The sequence below is a fragment of the Melitaea cinxia genome, chromosome 20 (genome assembly GCF_905220565.1).
Source record: "Melitaea cinxia chromosome 20, ilMelCinx1.1, whole genome shotgun sequence".
Lineage (NCBI taxonomy): Eukaryota > Metazoa > Arthropoda > Insecta > Lepidoptera > Nymphalidae > Melitaea > Melitaea cinxia.
Window position 1 is genome coordinate 4,068,062 of NC_059413.1, and position 16,397 is coordinate 4,084,458.

Consider the following 16,397-nt stretch of genomic DNA (forward strand, 5'->3'; position numbering starts at 1 on the left):
CTATTACATTCCAGCCATAAATGAAGTGATCATTTATATATAATTATTGATTGATTAGATTAGCTCAGTGGTCGTCATCGTTTATCAGCCGAGGTCTGTATAGGGAAATGATAACCTTGCCAGGCCGCACATTAAATAGGAGTCTGTCAGTTTGTCCACTTACAAGTACATACTTGGAGTCTATCTTAAAGATAAAACCAAAATGTCACCTGTGTCGGACTACCTATAATTGCTGTAGCAGACGTATTCTGGAGTGGAGATCGAGTATTGGCTATTCAAAGGCAATAAATATAAGGCTGCTAATATCCTGCAATAATCCTGCGGCTCGTTGGACCGACTATCTACGTAAGATCACCGGTGGAGTCGGGGTGAAATGAAATCGAATGCGTAAAAGTGAACAATTGCTACCGTTATCGTTATCGTATATCACATGAATACAGCTATAATAAATATAACGAAGTCTTTTAAGTATGTAAAATTTCTTGGCATGTTTTGCCAAAGTTTAATATACTTCTGTTTTTCACTCAAATTGATTTAGAACTTTAGATAGTTATTACATTTAAAATATTCTTTGATCACAGGGCCGCACGAAATCTGGCAGCGGGCCGCATTTGATGATCAAGGGATTAACTAGTATGCTTAGCCGATATTGGTGTAAGTAGATAAGTATTTGAAAGCGAACATTTTGCTTCAAGGCGTTCTCCACGCAGCTACCATCTGACGAGCGTGACGCTATGTCAGTAGTGTTGGTGATTCTTTTAACTATAAGCGTTGTTAAGACGCAAAATAGCGATGGTTTATTTGAGCTGAATATAGTTCACTATAACGACTTCCATGCACAGTAAGTAAAGTTAATTTCGTATATCTTATAGAGGTAGAACAATTGAACATTTGCAAATTTTTCATGATGTCCAAAAATCGTAAATGGCAATATTGGGGCCCAATCTTCAAAATATTTAAAATTCAACGGGTTGTTAAGTAAAAGGGGAGTAAATGTATTTTTTAAAGAGTTTAACCCATTATATGTCAGGTGTCATGATTGTTGGTTATTGAACAATTTTCGTTGGATGCAAAGAATATTTTTGTTAAAATAGCGAGGACATTTTTTTTTTTTTTTTGACAAACGACAGGATTATTCTACATTGATTTTACTCATTACACTGTCGATGCACGTTTGCCTAGAACGAAATTATACGATATGAATATTATACGATATTGATAGATCTATAATAGATTTATTAATGGTTAGAATAATTTTACTAATTGTACTTACTCTGGGAGATTTTCAGCACCATGTTGATAATTAAATAATGTTATGTAAATAGAACTTTGAACTTGTATAATGTTAGTCCTGCCCCAGAAAGACTTGTGTATTTGGGAGTGGTGGTATTTTCCATCAAATTAGTGCCATTTTTTACTAATACACCAAAAATTCTTGTTTAATCAATAAGAAAGGTAATGTGAGTTTAGTCGTACTGTGTATATTGTACCGGAAAAAGTGCCTTTTCCCCGTTAGATTATGGGAGCTTTTAGAAAACTTTTATGGATACGTCACTGGTACAATGTATTTCTTCAAGTTTTGACGAAATCCTGCCGACTGGTTCACCATGCAACCCAACGGTCGGAGACTGCATCGGAGGTTTCTCGCGCCTCTACACCGCCATCAGACAGGCAATGGAAGATGAACCTGACTCGCTGTTACTTAATGCCGGAGACACCTTTCAAGGCACCATTTGGTATAACTTCCTGCGATGGAATGTCAGTCAACATTTTATGAATATGTTGCCGCATGATGCTCATGTAAGTATTTTTGTTATATTATGCTGTGTGGCTACGGTACTAAAGAATTTAGCCACCCCCTCTCTTCCCGTGGGTGTCGTAAGAGGCGACTAAGGGATAACAAGGTTCCACAACCATCTTGGAACTTAAGAAGCCGAACGATGGCGGGATAACCATCCAACTGCTGGCTTTGAAATACACAGGCCGAAGACGGGCAGCAGCGTCTTTGGTGCGACAAAGCCAGTACTGCGGTCACCAACCCGCCTGCCCAGCGTGGTAACTATGGGCAAAACACATGAGTTCACGTTATTTTTGACGTAAACTTGTGGAGGCCTATGTCCAGCAGTGGACTGTATAGGCTGTAATGATGATAGTAGAAAAATAAGATAAGTTTTAGGTGTTTACTATTATATTATACCTATTCACATATATATCTATTTGTTAAAGTCTAATATTATGATATGCTATCATTGTTGATATGGAACATTTTTATTTATACTATCTTCAACAAGTCATAAAATTTACAACTGGAAATTGGGATGTACCTCAATATTAAACATCGGTTAAGTATATGGCTGACCTAGAAATTAAATAATATAATGAAAAATAAATAGCATTAAAAAATAATATTAATTAGTTACTTAATAATAAATATTTTTCATTACACCGCTCCATGGCTGATTTATCTCATTTTGTAAATTCTAAAATAAATAAGTACAATCAAAACTACCCAGAAACCTGTTTGACTTTAAGTTTATGATAAAGTAACTGCACCACCTACCCGATCTTTAAATAAATAATAATACTCAATCCTATTTCGGGTTGTCTGCAAGAAATGGCTAACTAGCCATAAAAGACCGCCTCTTGTACTACGCATTCTTAAGTTGTCTGTATTATTATTATTTTGTATCTGCATATTGTGGTGTAAAATAAAGAGTAAATAAATAAAATATACACAACTAGCCCGGCAAACAAGCGTACGGCTCACCTGGTGGTAACCGATTGCCGTAACTTGTAGACGCTTGTAACACCAGAAGCATCGCAAGCGCGTTGCCGACGCTACCCCCAATCCCACCAGGAGCTCTGGTCATCTTATTCACCACAGAACACAATACTGCTTCAAAGCAGTATTATTTAGCTGTGATTTTCTGTACTTCCCCAGTCAAGCTGCTCCAGATTTTGAGCAGGAAATTTCCTACGGTGCCCTACCTCAGTTATTTTTTTTTGATCAATAAAAGAAATTAACTTTAAAAGGTTCTTGGTAATCACGAGTTCGACCACGGCATTGAAGGTCTACTGCCGTACTTGGAGAAGCTGGAGTCTCCCATGTTGGGTGCCAACGTGAACACGACCTTCGAGCCTGAGATGGCGCCATACGTGAAAAACCACATCGTTGTCCAGCGGAACGGACGCGACATTGGCATTATTGGTGTACTATTGCGCACAGTAAGCTTATGATATAATTAGTAGATTAACAAAATACGAAACGATAATGGAAACGCTAAAAAAATCGATATATCTTTTACGAATTGTCCGAACTCGCGACAGTATTTCAGTAATTTTTTTTATACGCATAGGAAACTCTTAATCGCAGTTAAGATTTTTGTGTTACTTTTTTAAGTAAAATGTTATTTATTTCTTCCTATTTTAGAGTTGAATCGTGATATAAAATAATTTAACTTTTACGTTTGTTCATCGAGTAACTGCTTTACATTTGATATGAGCGATTTTTTGATCCGTCTCACGTCAGTACGTCAGAGACGGATTTGGCGGATGAACCTCCGCAGTAGAGAACTTTTCAAAGAGTATTTGTTTACTATAATACTTATCCAAACAATATTTTCACATTTATTTATTCTAATTCAAAAGAAAAAAATCTTTTAAATTAATGTAATAAGATTCCTTTTTGCTTCAGGAGCTTCCAGACCTCAAAATCCTGTCATGAAAGATAGATTTTGATTTGGAAATTAACCTTTAGGGTCTAAATCTTAAAAAGATGATGAAACAAGATCCGCCAAAACATATATATAATATCTACTAAGTTTTAGAAATGCTGTATTGATAATTATAATGATTAAATAATTTTATCACAGCTCATTCGACAGGTAATATTTCTATAGATAGTAGAGTCTATACTCTACTATATGAAATACGCAAGAAGCTTATACAATTGTATAAGCTTTTTGGGAATACGGTAAATTTCATACCTACTTACTATAAGCGGGATATTTAATGCATTACTGATAAAAATAGTCTTTTAAAATATTTACCATAACATTTAAGCTGATCACTCTTTGTTTCGATTACAATCAGTAAGTTTGCGTCGGCTTGGTATCAAAGATCTTATTAATAAGTTACGAACAGAGGAGTACGATATTTTATATTGACAAATATCATAGTAGATACAATAGTAATTCACATTTGACAATCTAGGGCGATAAAAAGTAAATGTGTTTGTTAGAAAATTTCACGCGTCAAACATAATTATAGTCATAGTGTGATGTTTATTAATGTCATACTTATTAGTCATATTATAAAAAAGAATGGCTACTAAATTTAAATACTATAAAAGTATTAGTTTCAATCATCAAGTTTTTCCATTCAAAAAGAAAAAAACAACAATATTATTACTTCAATAAATTTCATAAATATCAAATCAATTTCGTTATGAGTATAATTTTGTTCGATTGTCGTCTACCTTCATCTCATAATACCTACCAAAATATCTATTGTGTTCAAAAAATGGTCATAAATAGAGTGCAATACTTTTTTTTATATATTTGATTACTATACTAAGTACTTAATTAGTACGAAAAGCCAGTATGAGTCAATGAATGTAAAAATAAGAATCTCATTGCATTTCCAGTTTTCAGCACCCATCGGACGCATTATAATGGAAGATGAGTTGGAAGCGATTAACCGAGAGGCGGACTTACTGACTGCACAGGGAGTTGACATCATCATAGTGCTGTCCCACGTAGGATACAACTCAGATATGTGAGTTAATTACTATACTATTTATAAGTATAATAAACTGGACCGCAAAGAAAAAGAGTCGTTTAGGAAATTCACAATGTTTACAAATGAACTTTATACCTAGCTTTATGAACTAAAGCTTAAACTACACGGTCAGTCGGAGACGCGGGTTCGAATCCCGCTGGAGCGGTCAATTTTTGATATGATATTCAAAAATGTTTAGAATTCCTAATGTGTGGGTAACACAAAAATAAAATCGTACATACTAAAAAAATATTTTAATGACTTTAAATGAAAATTTAAAAAAAAATGCCACGGTGAGCTCTCTATACATCGTCATGCGATTAGGCATACCCTTTACTAGGTTTTTGAGGCGATGCTGCGGAATATTCTGTCATACCTATATTAGAGCTTCTTTCATTTCACGTAGCGTGATTGATGGCGGATTCCTTGATTGGCTTAAATCGGGTCTGCGTGCTGGCCACTCCATGCATGTGATGCCGACTTCTTGAATATGGCAAACAATGTCTGATGTGTATGGGCATTGTTTTGCATAAAAAACGGTATTTTCGCTCATTTCCACTAAGAATGGACCAACGTAGCCATTCAGAATTCCAGTGACAGTTTTGGCTATTCATTAGACTACGGGCCATCGATTTATGAGGTTTTGGGGGGCGGAGGGAGGAGAGTACCACTCCCACCCTCCGGAACCCCATGGTTATGGAGATATCTATGTTTAAAGTTTTGGGGTTATCGCGAAGCGACTAACTTAATTTTAAGGTTAGAATAACACTATTTAGAGAGTCTAACTCCACTTTAGTTCCGTCGCTGCGGGAAGTGCACTCATGCTTCGTTCCGCAGCGTTATTTTCGAACAGGAGTACGTAAAAACGATCTCGACTGCATGATAAACCAACGATGACTTCATAACTATAACTGACGTTTACGTCTGACAGACGCTTTCATACAAAACGGCGTCACTTTGAAATGAGTAACGATCGCTATAAGGTGTACATGATAACAACTGTGACCGACGGCTTAATGGCGAGATGGTGGAGAGTGAAGTAAGTGAGTGTACACGATGAAATGAACTTTCTGAAACATTTTTAGAAATTTGAAAAACCAGATTTTTTAAATGCAATTGAGTAAAACTTTTGCTTGAAAAGCTTTTGAGACCTTTTTAATAAAGCTAAAATATAAAAATGTGTAAAACTATTCAGTAATAGTAATCTAATGATTAATATAAACCTCGGATGTGATAACAATTTTCAATGTGTGACTTTTGGGGTTGTGCTTATTTGTCAACTACAGCTGTATAACTTATAAGGCAAAATAATAATCGAGTCAAAGTGTCGCAAACTTAAATTATCAATGGGCAGTTAAAAATCGCTACTAAAATAAAATTACTGGAATGGTGGAATGGTTGGGTGCCGGAAAGCGTAGTGTTAGTAGACTTCCCATCAGATAAATAGACAAGAGATAAAATAGACTTTGAAACTCCATCCATTTTGTATAATTAAAAACTTTTGCCTAGAATTTGTAATTGTGATTATTAACACAAATTTTTAGTTAATCACAAACCTGAAAAACAAACGTTCCTAGATCATACAATTCATTATTGTAAATAAACGTAAAATATGATTATAAATTTTATAGTGCAATGGCAGCATATAACCCCACTTTTGTATAGAAAAGAGCCCTGACTGCGCAAATGTGGATCTTGCATAGATTGTTTCACTTTAGTATATGGCCCCTCCTAGATCACTGGCAGAGCGTGTCTCTTCGAACGTGGATATTATAGTGGGGGGCCACTCGCACACGCTACTGTACACTGGTGAGGCTCCGGACGGCTCACAACCTATTGGCAACTACCCTACTGTTGTTACTCAAGCTAATGGACATAGGGTAAATATTGCTCAATATTTTTTATTTATTTAGAGTTTTAATTCATTAACTTTTGGTATTGGATGGAGTTAATACCAATTTGCCAATCCAAAAAAAAGTCCTGTTTTTTGGTAAAATGGATGTTATTTTCAAGTTATTAAAAATAGTTTTATAAACTTTCGAGATATTGATAGAAGGCACTTAGTAATCGATTATCTTTCTAAGTATATCAGCTAATCAATCAATTCAGCTTATTGTAGACCAGTGACAATAGGAATCTCCAATTTCACGCCAGACATTACGGTTTTGCCGCAATCCTCATCCAGCCTACACCGGCAATCTTAAGTAGATCGTCGGTCCAGCGGACCAGAGGACGTCCCACACTATGTTGGCTAACACGCGGTCCATACTACAGGACACATCTGCTCCAATGGCCATCGGTCCTGCGACACATATGACCAGCCCACTTCAACTTGCTAATTTTGTGGGCTATGTCGGTTACTTCCCTCGCAGATACTATCATTTCTAACCCTATTTTTGTGAGAGATACCCAGAATCGTCTGTTCCATTGCACGTTGAACGGCTTTAAACTTGTGGAACAGTCCCTCCGTCAATGTCCACGTCTCAGCACCGTAGGTTAACACAGGCAGGACGCATTGCGCGAAGACTTTTGCCTTCAAGCATTGTGGAATCTTCAAGATGAAGACTTGACAAAGCCTGCCAAATGCCGCTCAGCCCAAACGAATTCTCCTATCGACTTCCTTCTTGAAGTTATTTCGGTCAAGTTGGATGGTATGGCCTAGATAGTCATAATCTTGAGCAACTTCGAGAAGGGTACCGTCGACCGATAACGGTCTCGGTATGACTTGGTTGTTAAACATAACTTTCGTTTTGTCCAAATTCATACCGAGACTGACTCATCAGAATGATTAGATTAGCCTAGCTCCTAAAACGTCTCCGCAAAGATGACGATATCATCAGCGAAACGAATTGTGAGAGATGTATTCGCCGTTGACGTTGATGCCTCGGTGATTTATGTGATCGTGTATGGCCCAATATTTTTCATTCATTGCATCAGCTTAAAAGCCAAATTACACGACTGATTTTGGTTTTGCCAAGGTCTCGTACAAATAAGGAAACACGAATGAAGGCGAAATTTAAACATATCTATGTCTAGTAGATTTTTTTTTAAATAAGTCACGAGTAAAACGTAATTAAAAGTCTATAAAGGAGCTTTAACTCTCTATTCTTGAATTGTTTTTCTAGATACCAATCGTGCAAGCGGCAGCGTATACTCGGTACCTGGGCGACATTAAATTGTTTATAGACGAGGCTGGTAATGTTATATCTTGGCAAGGACAACCGATATACCTCGGAACATCTATCGTAAAAGGTACATTTACATACTTCTTCTATACTTATAAAATCATTGAGTCATTCACTCATCGCGAAATCTTAAAAACTGCTGGACGTATAAAGATGAAATTTGGCAACGAAGTAGTTTATAGTTAGTAGATAACTTCTAAGAACGAATTTTGTAACTAGGGCCGCATTAAAGAGGTCTAAGGGCTCTCACAAGTTTTTACAGGTTCTTAATTTTTTGTGTTACGAACTTGAAAATTGTCAAATAGGGTAGCTACATTACAGAGTTCATTGATATAGACGAGAAATAAAGTAGGACCAGGAGTGCTGCACTGTGAAACACCAAACCTACAGGTAAATTGATCTCTCATAACACCCAGCCACCCTGACACACTGTGTTCACTCCGACTTATAGTTACTAAGAAAAAAAAGCTTCCACTGATTCTGAATGTATATTGTACAGAGAAGAATCAGCTAGTGCACTTAATATTTTATTGTTCATAATATAGTATACATTAAGTAGACTTGCATCCTGTGCTAGCCTATAAAAAGCTGTGTTTCATCCTAAAGTGTTAATTGTTAGGTATTACAATGAATAATGTGAATAAGGCTTTCTTAATCAGATCCACACATGGAGGCCCTGTTAGAACCATGGAGGCAAGAAGTGGACGCGGTGGGCAAGGAGGTACTAGGACGCGCAATCGTGCCACTGCGCCGGGGCTGCTACCGGGGCGAGTGTAATGTTGTCAGCTGGGCCTGCGATGGACTCATCGATGAGGTAAGTTAATCTGAGCACTGACTAAATTTTTAGGAACCTTCGAAGTGTAACAAGCTAAATATTTTTAGCTTCACTAAAACTAAATATATATATAAGGAGGCCGACAGGAGGATTCGGTTGGGCTGGGCGGCGTTTGGCAGGCTTCGTCGAGTCTTCACTTCGAAGATTCCGCAATGCTTGAAGACAAAAGTCTTCGAGCAATGCATCCTGCCTGTGTTAACATACGGAGCCGAGACGTGGACACTGACGAACGGACTGGTCCACAAATTTAAAGTCACTCGACGTGCAATGGAACGGGCTATGCTTGGGGTTTAATAATAATAATAATAATAGTTTCTCTCAAAGATAGGATTAAAAATGAGACTATCCGTGAAAGAACGAAAGTAACCGACATAGTGCACAGAATTAGCAAGTTGAAGTGGCAGTGGGCTGGTCATCTGTGTCGCAGGACCGATGGCCGCGTCTTGGCAAACGCAGTGTGGGACGTCCTCCGGCCCGTTGGACCGACGATCTATGTAAGATTGTTGGTGTAGGCTGGATGAGGATTGCGGAAAATCGGGATGTCTGGCGTGAACTTGGGTAGGCCAATGTCCAGCAGTTGGCTGCCATAGGCTGAAGTGATGATGATCATTTCTATATTTCAAAAAAAAATATATCGTGCGTAGTGTGTTAGTAGATGTTATATGTAGTAGTAGCGTAAGAGTGTTTAATAAGTTCCTATATAAAATGTGTAATGTTTGAGATTGGGAGCAGTAATAAATCAGATTTGAATAGATCAAGTCGTTTCATATCTCCGATGATATAACCTTACACGTGTATGTACGTCAAGTAGTTAGTCCAGTGAACGATATTATATTATATCATTAGTAACTATTATGTTATGATATGTAATATTATATTATATTATTTTTTATTGTACACCTAAACACTATACTTTCTTGCACATTACAAAGGTTGGCTGGTAGAAAATGCATTAGCGTTAAGCCCGCCTCTTGTACACACTTGTATTAGTGTATTGATTGTACGATAAAGAATTTAAAGAAATAAACGATGAATAACACTTTAAGTAACCAGACTAATAGAAAGTAATCCAGCACATAATTTAGCAAAAACACATACAAGGAAATATCCTGCTCAAAATCTGGAGATACCCGACTGTGGAAGTACCACCCTACAGGAGATCACAGCTAAATAATACTGCTCTCACTGTTGTAATCCAATGGTAAATAAAGCTTCCAGATCTCCTGGGGAGGGTCGAGGGTAGGGTTGTCAACGCCCTTTTTATGTCGCTAGGTCGGCAAACAAGCGTACGGCTCACCTGATGGTAAGCGATTACCGTAGCTTATAGACGCCTGCAACACCAGAAGCATCGCAAGCGCGTTACCGACCCAATCCCCAATCCCCCCAGGAGCTCTGGTCACCTTACTCACCAACAGGAACACAATACTGCTTGAAAACAGTATTATTTAGCTGTGATCTTCTGTAAGGTCGAGGTACTACCCCAGTCGGGCTGCTCCATATTTTGAGCAGGAAATTCCTGCTGTGCCCTACCTCAGTTAACGTAGCTTACGATACTTCTGCTATTGCAGACGTCTATAAGCTACTTAATCACTTACCATTACCTAGCCGACCTAGTTGTAAAAAAAATAAGATACGTATAATATATATCGAAACAATAATGGTAATGAGTAAAAAAATAACTCTACTACTAAATATATACATACATATTTACATGGACAGATGGTGCAGTACGCGAATGCAGATGCATGGGGCGGTGTCGACGTGTGTCTGATGAACGCGGGCGGCGTGCGCGCTCACTTGGGTTTCGGTGGTAATCGATCATCTCATTATGATTAGTCCTTATGTTGTCGATCTTAATTTTTCATCCGAAACCAATACAGTTTTGCGCCTAAAAATTTAATACGATCGGTTAAATTTCAGTACCTACGTACAATATCCGAATATCATTTTGGTGTTATTTCAAAACCCACTATGGTGTTATAAACACAGCCATTTTAGGAAAATGATTAAATTATGAATTGTTTTAGCGATCGAATATCTACAGAATATAGATTTAAATATACCCTGTGGTCTAAATCTGCTTCAAATGAAAAACTAATGAATGACTTAAATATCATCATATTAATCTTATATCATAATCTGTTCCATTATAAGCCTAAATTAAAGTATGTGTTATTTGTGTGTGCAGTTGTGTTTTGTCGTGTGTGTTTTTTTTTTTCGTAAATTTTACCACAAAATAGTTAAGGTACAAACTGTGAGTCTATGAATCCTGTGCAGACCTATACACGCTGCTCCGCTGGTGGATACTCACGTTGGTCATGTCCTCGTTTTTACTAAAATGATAATTAATTTTGTCATGATAATTTGATAACAATATCTTCTGAAAACAATATTAATGTTCTTACTCACAAATGTATCTAGGAATAGTATTACATACATAGCTTGATAAATTTTAGAAATATTTCTATTATATATAATATATGCCTAATTTCAAATAATTATATATTTTTCAATCAGAAATAACAACCGAGGCATTACTCATGGTGTTTCCATTCGAGAATAACATCCAAATGTACGATCTGGAAGGAAAGTATATCTTAGAAGCACTGGAATTCTCAGTAGGAGTGTCGCAAAACGATCCTACCAACTTCTACAGTTCGCGTCTGTTGCAGTTAGGTGGTAAGTTACCTACGGTAGTTAAATAAATATAATACGGTACATAAATTGAATTTCAATTAATTTAATTAAAATTTTATTTGTATTTTTCTAAGTAATATAAATAGTAAGTAGTAATCAATATATTAAAATCGATATTACACACCATACAGACAGACGACAACAAATACTGGAGAGACACTTTTCAAGAGTATATAAACGTATATAAATAACTCACGGAAGATCACTGCTACATAATAATATTTTGAAATAGTGGTATTATCCTATGGCGAGTAAGATAGCTTGAGCTCCTGGGGAAGATCGGTAAATCGCTTGCAATGCTTACGGTGTTGCAGGCATCAATAAGCTACGGTAACCGTTTACCTTCAGGTGTGTCTTATATAAAAAATAGTCAGAGTGAAGTAACTTAGAAAGCAAGCCCCGCGTACGCAGGTCTGCGCATGGTGGTGAACGCCACCGCGCCGGCGGGGTCGCGCGTGTCGGCGGCGGTGCGCTGCGTGCGCTGCGCCGTGCCGCGCTACGAGCCGCTGCGGCCGGACGCCGTGTACCGCGTGCTCTCGCAGAGCTACATCGGCGACGGCGGAGGTGGATACACGGTACGTTATCATGTTTAAAGAAATACTAGCTGACCCCGCAAACGTTGTTCTCAATCCCCCCCCCCCCCTATAACTTACGGGAATGAAAAATAGATGTTGGCCGATTCTCAGACCTACCCGAAATGCACACAAAATTTTGTAATATTTTATTAACCCTCTTACCCCCCCCCCCTCCCATAACTTAGGGGTATGAAAAATAGATGTTGTTCGATTCTCAGACCTACCTGATATGCACACAAAATTTCATGAGAATCGGTCAAGCCGTTTCGGAAGAGATTAACTACAAACACCGCGACACGAGAATTTTATATATTAAATGAATACTCTTTGGTTGTCTATATATCTGTGTGTAAGCTGGGTATCTACGTCTTCGTGTTTGTCTTCAAATATTGATACTCTTTGGTCGTCTATAATTTTATACACAAAATAGACCACATCGACTGACCATATGCACTAAACGAAGCGTGTGTGTTAGTGTTAGTAATAGTTAGGGTGAGGTTTCTTCATTCTCCAACTGTTTTCAAGAAATATTCTTTTAAAGAAAAAACCTTCCATAGTATAAAAAATAACTCTAAAACTCACATTTAGGGTTATTGTTATCTGTGCTCTCAAATGTTCTATTACATGTGCTTATTAGATTTGTAAGAGCTCAATTGTTCGAAATACATTCGGCTTTCGAAAAGGAAACATTTTTAAATGTACGATATTAACACTGCATTAAAATATCTTTGCGTATATTTGATGCATTATCTAATAAATAGCCATCTAATTGAAGATGCAGTTCACATTATGGTGATTTTTTTCTGAAATAAAGATATCAGAAATGATATGCTCCTAATAACCGAAAATTTTGAGGAACTTGGAGGTTGTAATTAAGTTTTGGCTTATTCTCTCTCAGGACCAAGTAAACTATTATACAAGATTGTAAGCATTGGTATGCGATTTCATTAATTTCCGACATCACACATGCTACATACAAATTCACACATCACACATGCTGCATACAAATGTAGCATGTGTGATGCTACTATGTAGTGGCGTAGATCTTATGGACTAAAACTCCTTAAATAAAGAAAAAAATGTATATAACGAAAGTATTAATACAGATATATAATATTTCAGATGCTGTCACAGAATAGAAAGAACCTTGTGACTCTAGATTTGGACTATGTCATGCTGCAGCGGTACATGCACCGACAACGCACTTTCTTCAAAGACTTGGACGGACGCATTCAAATTGTATATTAACCATAACAGCTTTTGTTTTCTTCCAAAAAAAGGAAACAAATTTTAAAATTTTAAACTCACACGATTTCGCATAGAGAAAATGAAGCTGATGACATTAAAGTATAATAAAGACATTGTATAAGAAATATACAAATTTCTTGTTTTTTTTTTTCATTTGCTTGTATGTAATAAGTAAGCCAATTTGTCCTAAATTAACTAGAGGCTTTGAAAGGCTTGATTGGCCTGTGGCAGAATGACTGCTTCGCTTTTTCTGCTAACCTAACCCAGTCAGGTCTAAGGGGTCGAGTAAAAAGGTCATATTAATGTAGTTGTTTTGGTTCATATTAATAGTGTGTCGTTCTAGACCCGACTTAAAGAATATAAAGTTCACAATAATTTTTTCTGATTGGTTCTTATCTTATTTTAATTTTAAAGATTTCTAATTTCGTCGTGAATTTTAGTTGCTAAAAAATAGCAAACAAAATAAAATAAATCATTTTTATAAAATTAATAACTGATAAGATTAATTGGTACGCTCAGCTGATATTGATTTGATCAGAACACTATCTATCAATGCATATTATAAAAATGTAACAGATTGCTGTCTGTACATACATGTATACTCGTATATCAGAAACAATATTATAGGAACCTTTATCAACTTAATGATTGTTAGAATTTTTATCGTTTGTCCGTGCGTTTGTGCACGCTAATCTCAGAAATGGGTTAATCGATTTAAATGTAGTTTTTATCTTATCATTATAGTATTTCATCTTCAATATTTAGTGTTTAGTAGTCAGAATAAATGTTTCTTAATGCGTTATGATTACTTGTGTCAAAAGCAAATATATTAAAAGAAAAGTTAGTTAAGCCTATTGCAGACCACTGCAAAAAGAAAAGTAAATCATATTAATTTAAGAAAAGGTTCACTAGTAACCTAATAATTGTGTTTGCAGACAAACGAAAAAAAAAACCGACTTCAATTACATCGACAAGTAATACAACGAATTAATACAATAAATACGCATTATCAAAGATTACTCAAAAAGTAGTAATCAGATCTCAACCAAATTTAAATAGGATTACAAGTATCATCTTTAGATTAAAATAAGAATCATCAAAATCGTTATACCCACTAAAAAGCTATGCAGTTTAATACAACGTAGGCCGACGAAAAACTAGTCAAGTAAACACGCATTATTAGATGATGATGTACATGAGACTATATACACACCACCTTTCAATTAAATAATTGTGTTTGCTCGCAAACGAAAAAAAACCGACTTCAATTACATCGACAAGTAATACAACGTAGATCGACGAAAAAATAGTCAAGCAACTACGCGTTATCAAAGATTACTCAAAAAGTAGTTATCAGGTCTCGATAAAATTTATATGTGACCACATGATAAACATCAGCTTTCGATTAAATTAAAAATTATCAAAATCGGTATACCCAGTAAAGAGTTATTACGGATTTTCGAGAGTTTCCCTCGATTTCTCTGGGATCCCATCATCAGATCCTGGTTTCCTTATCACGGTACCAAATTAGGGATATCCCCTTTCCAACAAAAAAAGAATTATCAAAATCGGTACATCCAGTAGAAAGTTATGCGGTATAATACAAAGTAGGTCGACGAAAAAAGCGTCAAGTAAAAACGCATTATTAGATATAACTCGAAAAGTAGTTGTTAGATCTCAAATAAATTTAAATGGGACCAATTGGCACACACAACCTTTCGATTAAAACAAAATTTGTCGAAATCGGTCTACCCAGTCAAAAGTTCTGATGTAACATACATAAAAAAAAAAAAAAAAAAAAAAAAAAAAATACAGTCGAACTGAGAACCTCCTCCTTTTTTGGAAGTCGGTTAAAAAATAAACATCAAAATCGGTCCACCCAGTCAAAAGTTCTGAGGTAATATACATAAAATAAATACAATTAAATTGAGAACCTCCTTCTTTTTAACTCAGCTGCAAAGGAAGGGTTATGTTTTTTGCGCGTATCTTGTATGTAAAAAAATATATGTGGCGACTTTAGACCAGAGGAGCTGTTTTTTTCGTCGGGTGAAAAAAAGACGCCATCTTTCTCTGCATTAGAATTAAGAAGAAGAAGAAATATACTTTATTGTACATAAAATTAAACGTACCTAAGCAGATACCTGTCTTAAAAAATAAACACTTACAAAATAATAATATGCACAAAGGCGGTCTTACCGCTAGCTAAGTGATTTCTTCCAGACAACCTTGGGGTAGAGGAGATTTTAAAACAAAACAGAGTAGGGTCATCAAAAAGGCAAAACAAAGTGAATCCTACAACCTAATAATATAATAATAATAATAAGTACAGTAGATGAAATTTTTTCTTAAAAAAAGTCTTTGCTAAAGGTCAGGCTTACGTTACTTTGGTAAACCAAAGCCCTCGGAGTCGGCGGGCGGTGGGTCGAGGGACCCGTCGTTCGCGCTAATCGGACCTGAGGAGGAAGGCGCACTTTATGTGTTCAAGTGCGCCTTCGGAGGTGCTCTACAGCAGGGACCGCAAGGGCAATCGCTGGCGCGGTTGCAGAAGCGCTATCTATATAGCGTCCCCGCGATCCACAAAGCCAGCGAAATAAATAGAAAAAATATTAAATATTATGTACTGTACACTTAAAAATATTAATACTGTAGTCCTTCGAAATTTTATGCAACTTCGTAAATAATATGCAGTCGGAGGAATGAAATTCAAGAATAAGACAAATCATCCTCTCTTTGTGTATGGACTGATGCAATGGATGGAAATTATTGCAGTTTGTTGGGATTAATGTGTCACAGTATAGGATGGTAGAGACTGCATTCCAGTCGATCCAGGCTGCTAGCGCCAATAATAGCCTGATACTTAATTGGATTTATTAGAAGTCCGAATGATTTTGCATAGATGTATAGGTTGAGGTCGTAGTTCCAGAATTTAATAGTCTCATGCAGTTTTGTCAGAATGACGGTATGTTTTAATGTCATCTACATACAGGTAATAGGGAGAAGAAATAGAATGTGAAATGTTGTTAACGAAAATAGAAAATAATAATGGATAAAGTAGTAAGGTTCAAGTAAAATTGTAAA

The 16,397-nt window shown here is 36.4% G+C and overlaps 1 protein-coding gene across 1 annotated transcript; it reads left to right on the forward strand.

Moving 5' to 3' along the window:
• Window positions 1-734: 734 nt before the first annotated feature.
• LOC123663483 (apyrase-like) lies at window positions 735-13,452 on the forward strand. The gene is made up of 11 exons (XM_045598157.1): window positions 735-841; window positions 1,578-1,800; window positions 3,034-3,225; window positions 4,646-4,776; window positions 6,515-6,659; window positions 7,905-8,031; window positions 8,624-8,778; window positions 10,519-10,609; window positions 11,317-11,478; window positions 11,908-12,071; window positions 13,194-13,452. Exons 1-11 carry the CDS (start codon window positions 735-737, stop codon window positions 13,317-13,319), a joined length of 1,623 nt encoding a protein of 540 aa, XP_045454113.1. The 3' UTR covers window positions 13,320-13,452.
• Window positions 13,453-16,397: the final 2,945 nt, after the last annotated feature.

Bases quoted from the DNA above. Each gene is read 5' to 3' on its own strand.
- LOC123663483 (XM_045598157.1), top strand. From the start codon at position 735: ATGTCAGTAGTGTTGGTGATTCTTTTAACTATAAGCGTTGTTAAGACG. The intron at 8,779-10,518 runs GTAAGTTAATCT...TTACATGGACAG, and splicing joins GCGATGGACTCATCGATGAG to ATGGTGCAGTACGCGAATGC. The intron at 12,072-13,193 runs GTACGTTATCAT...ATAATATTTCAG, and splicing joins ACGGCGGAGGTGGATACACG to ATGCTGTCACAGAATAGAAA.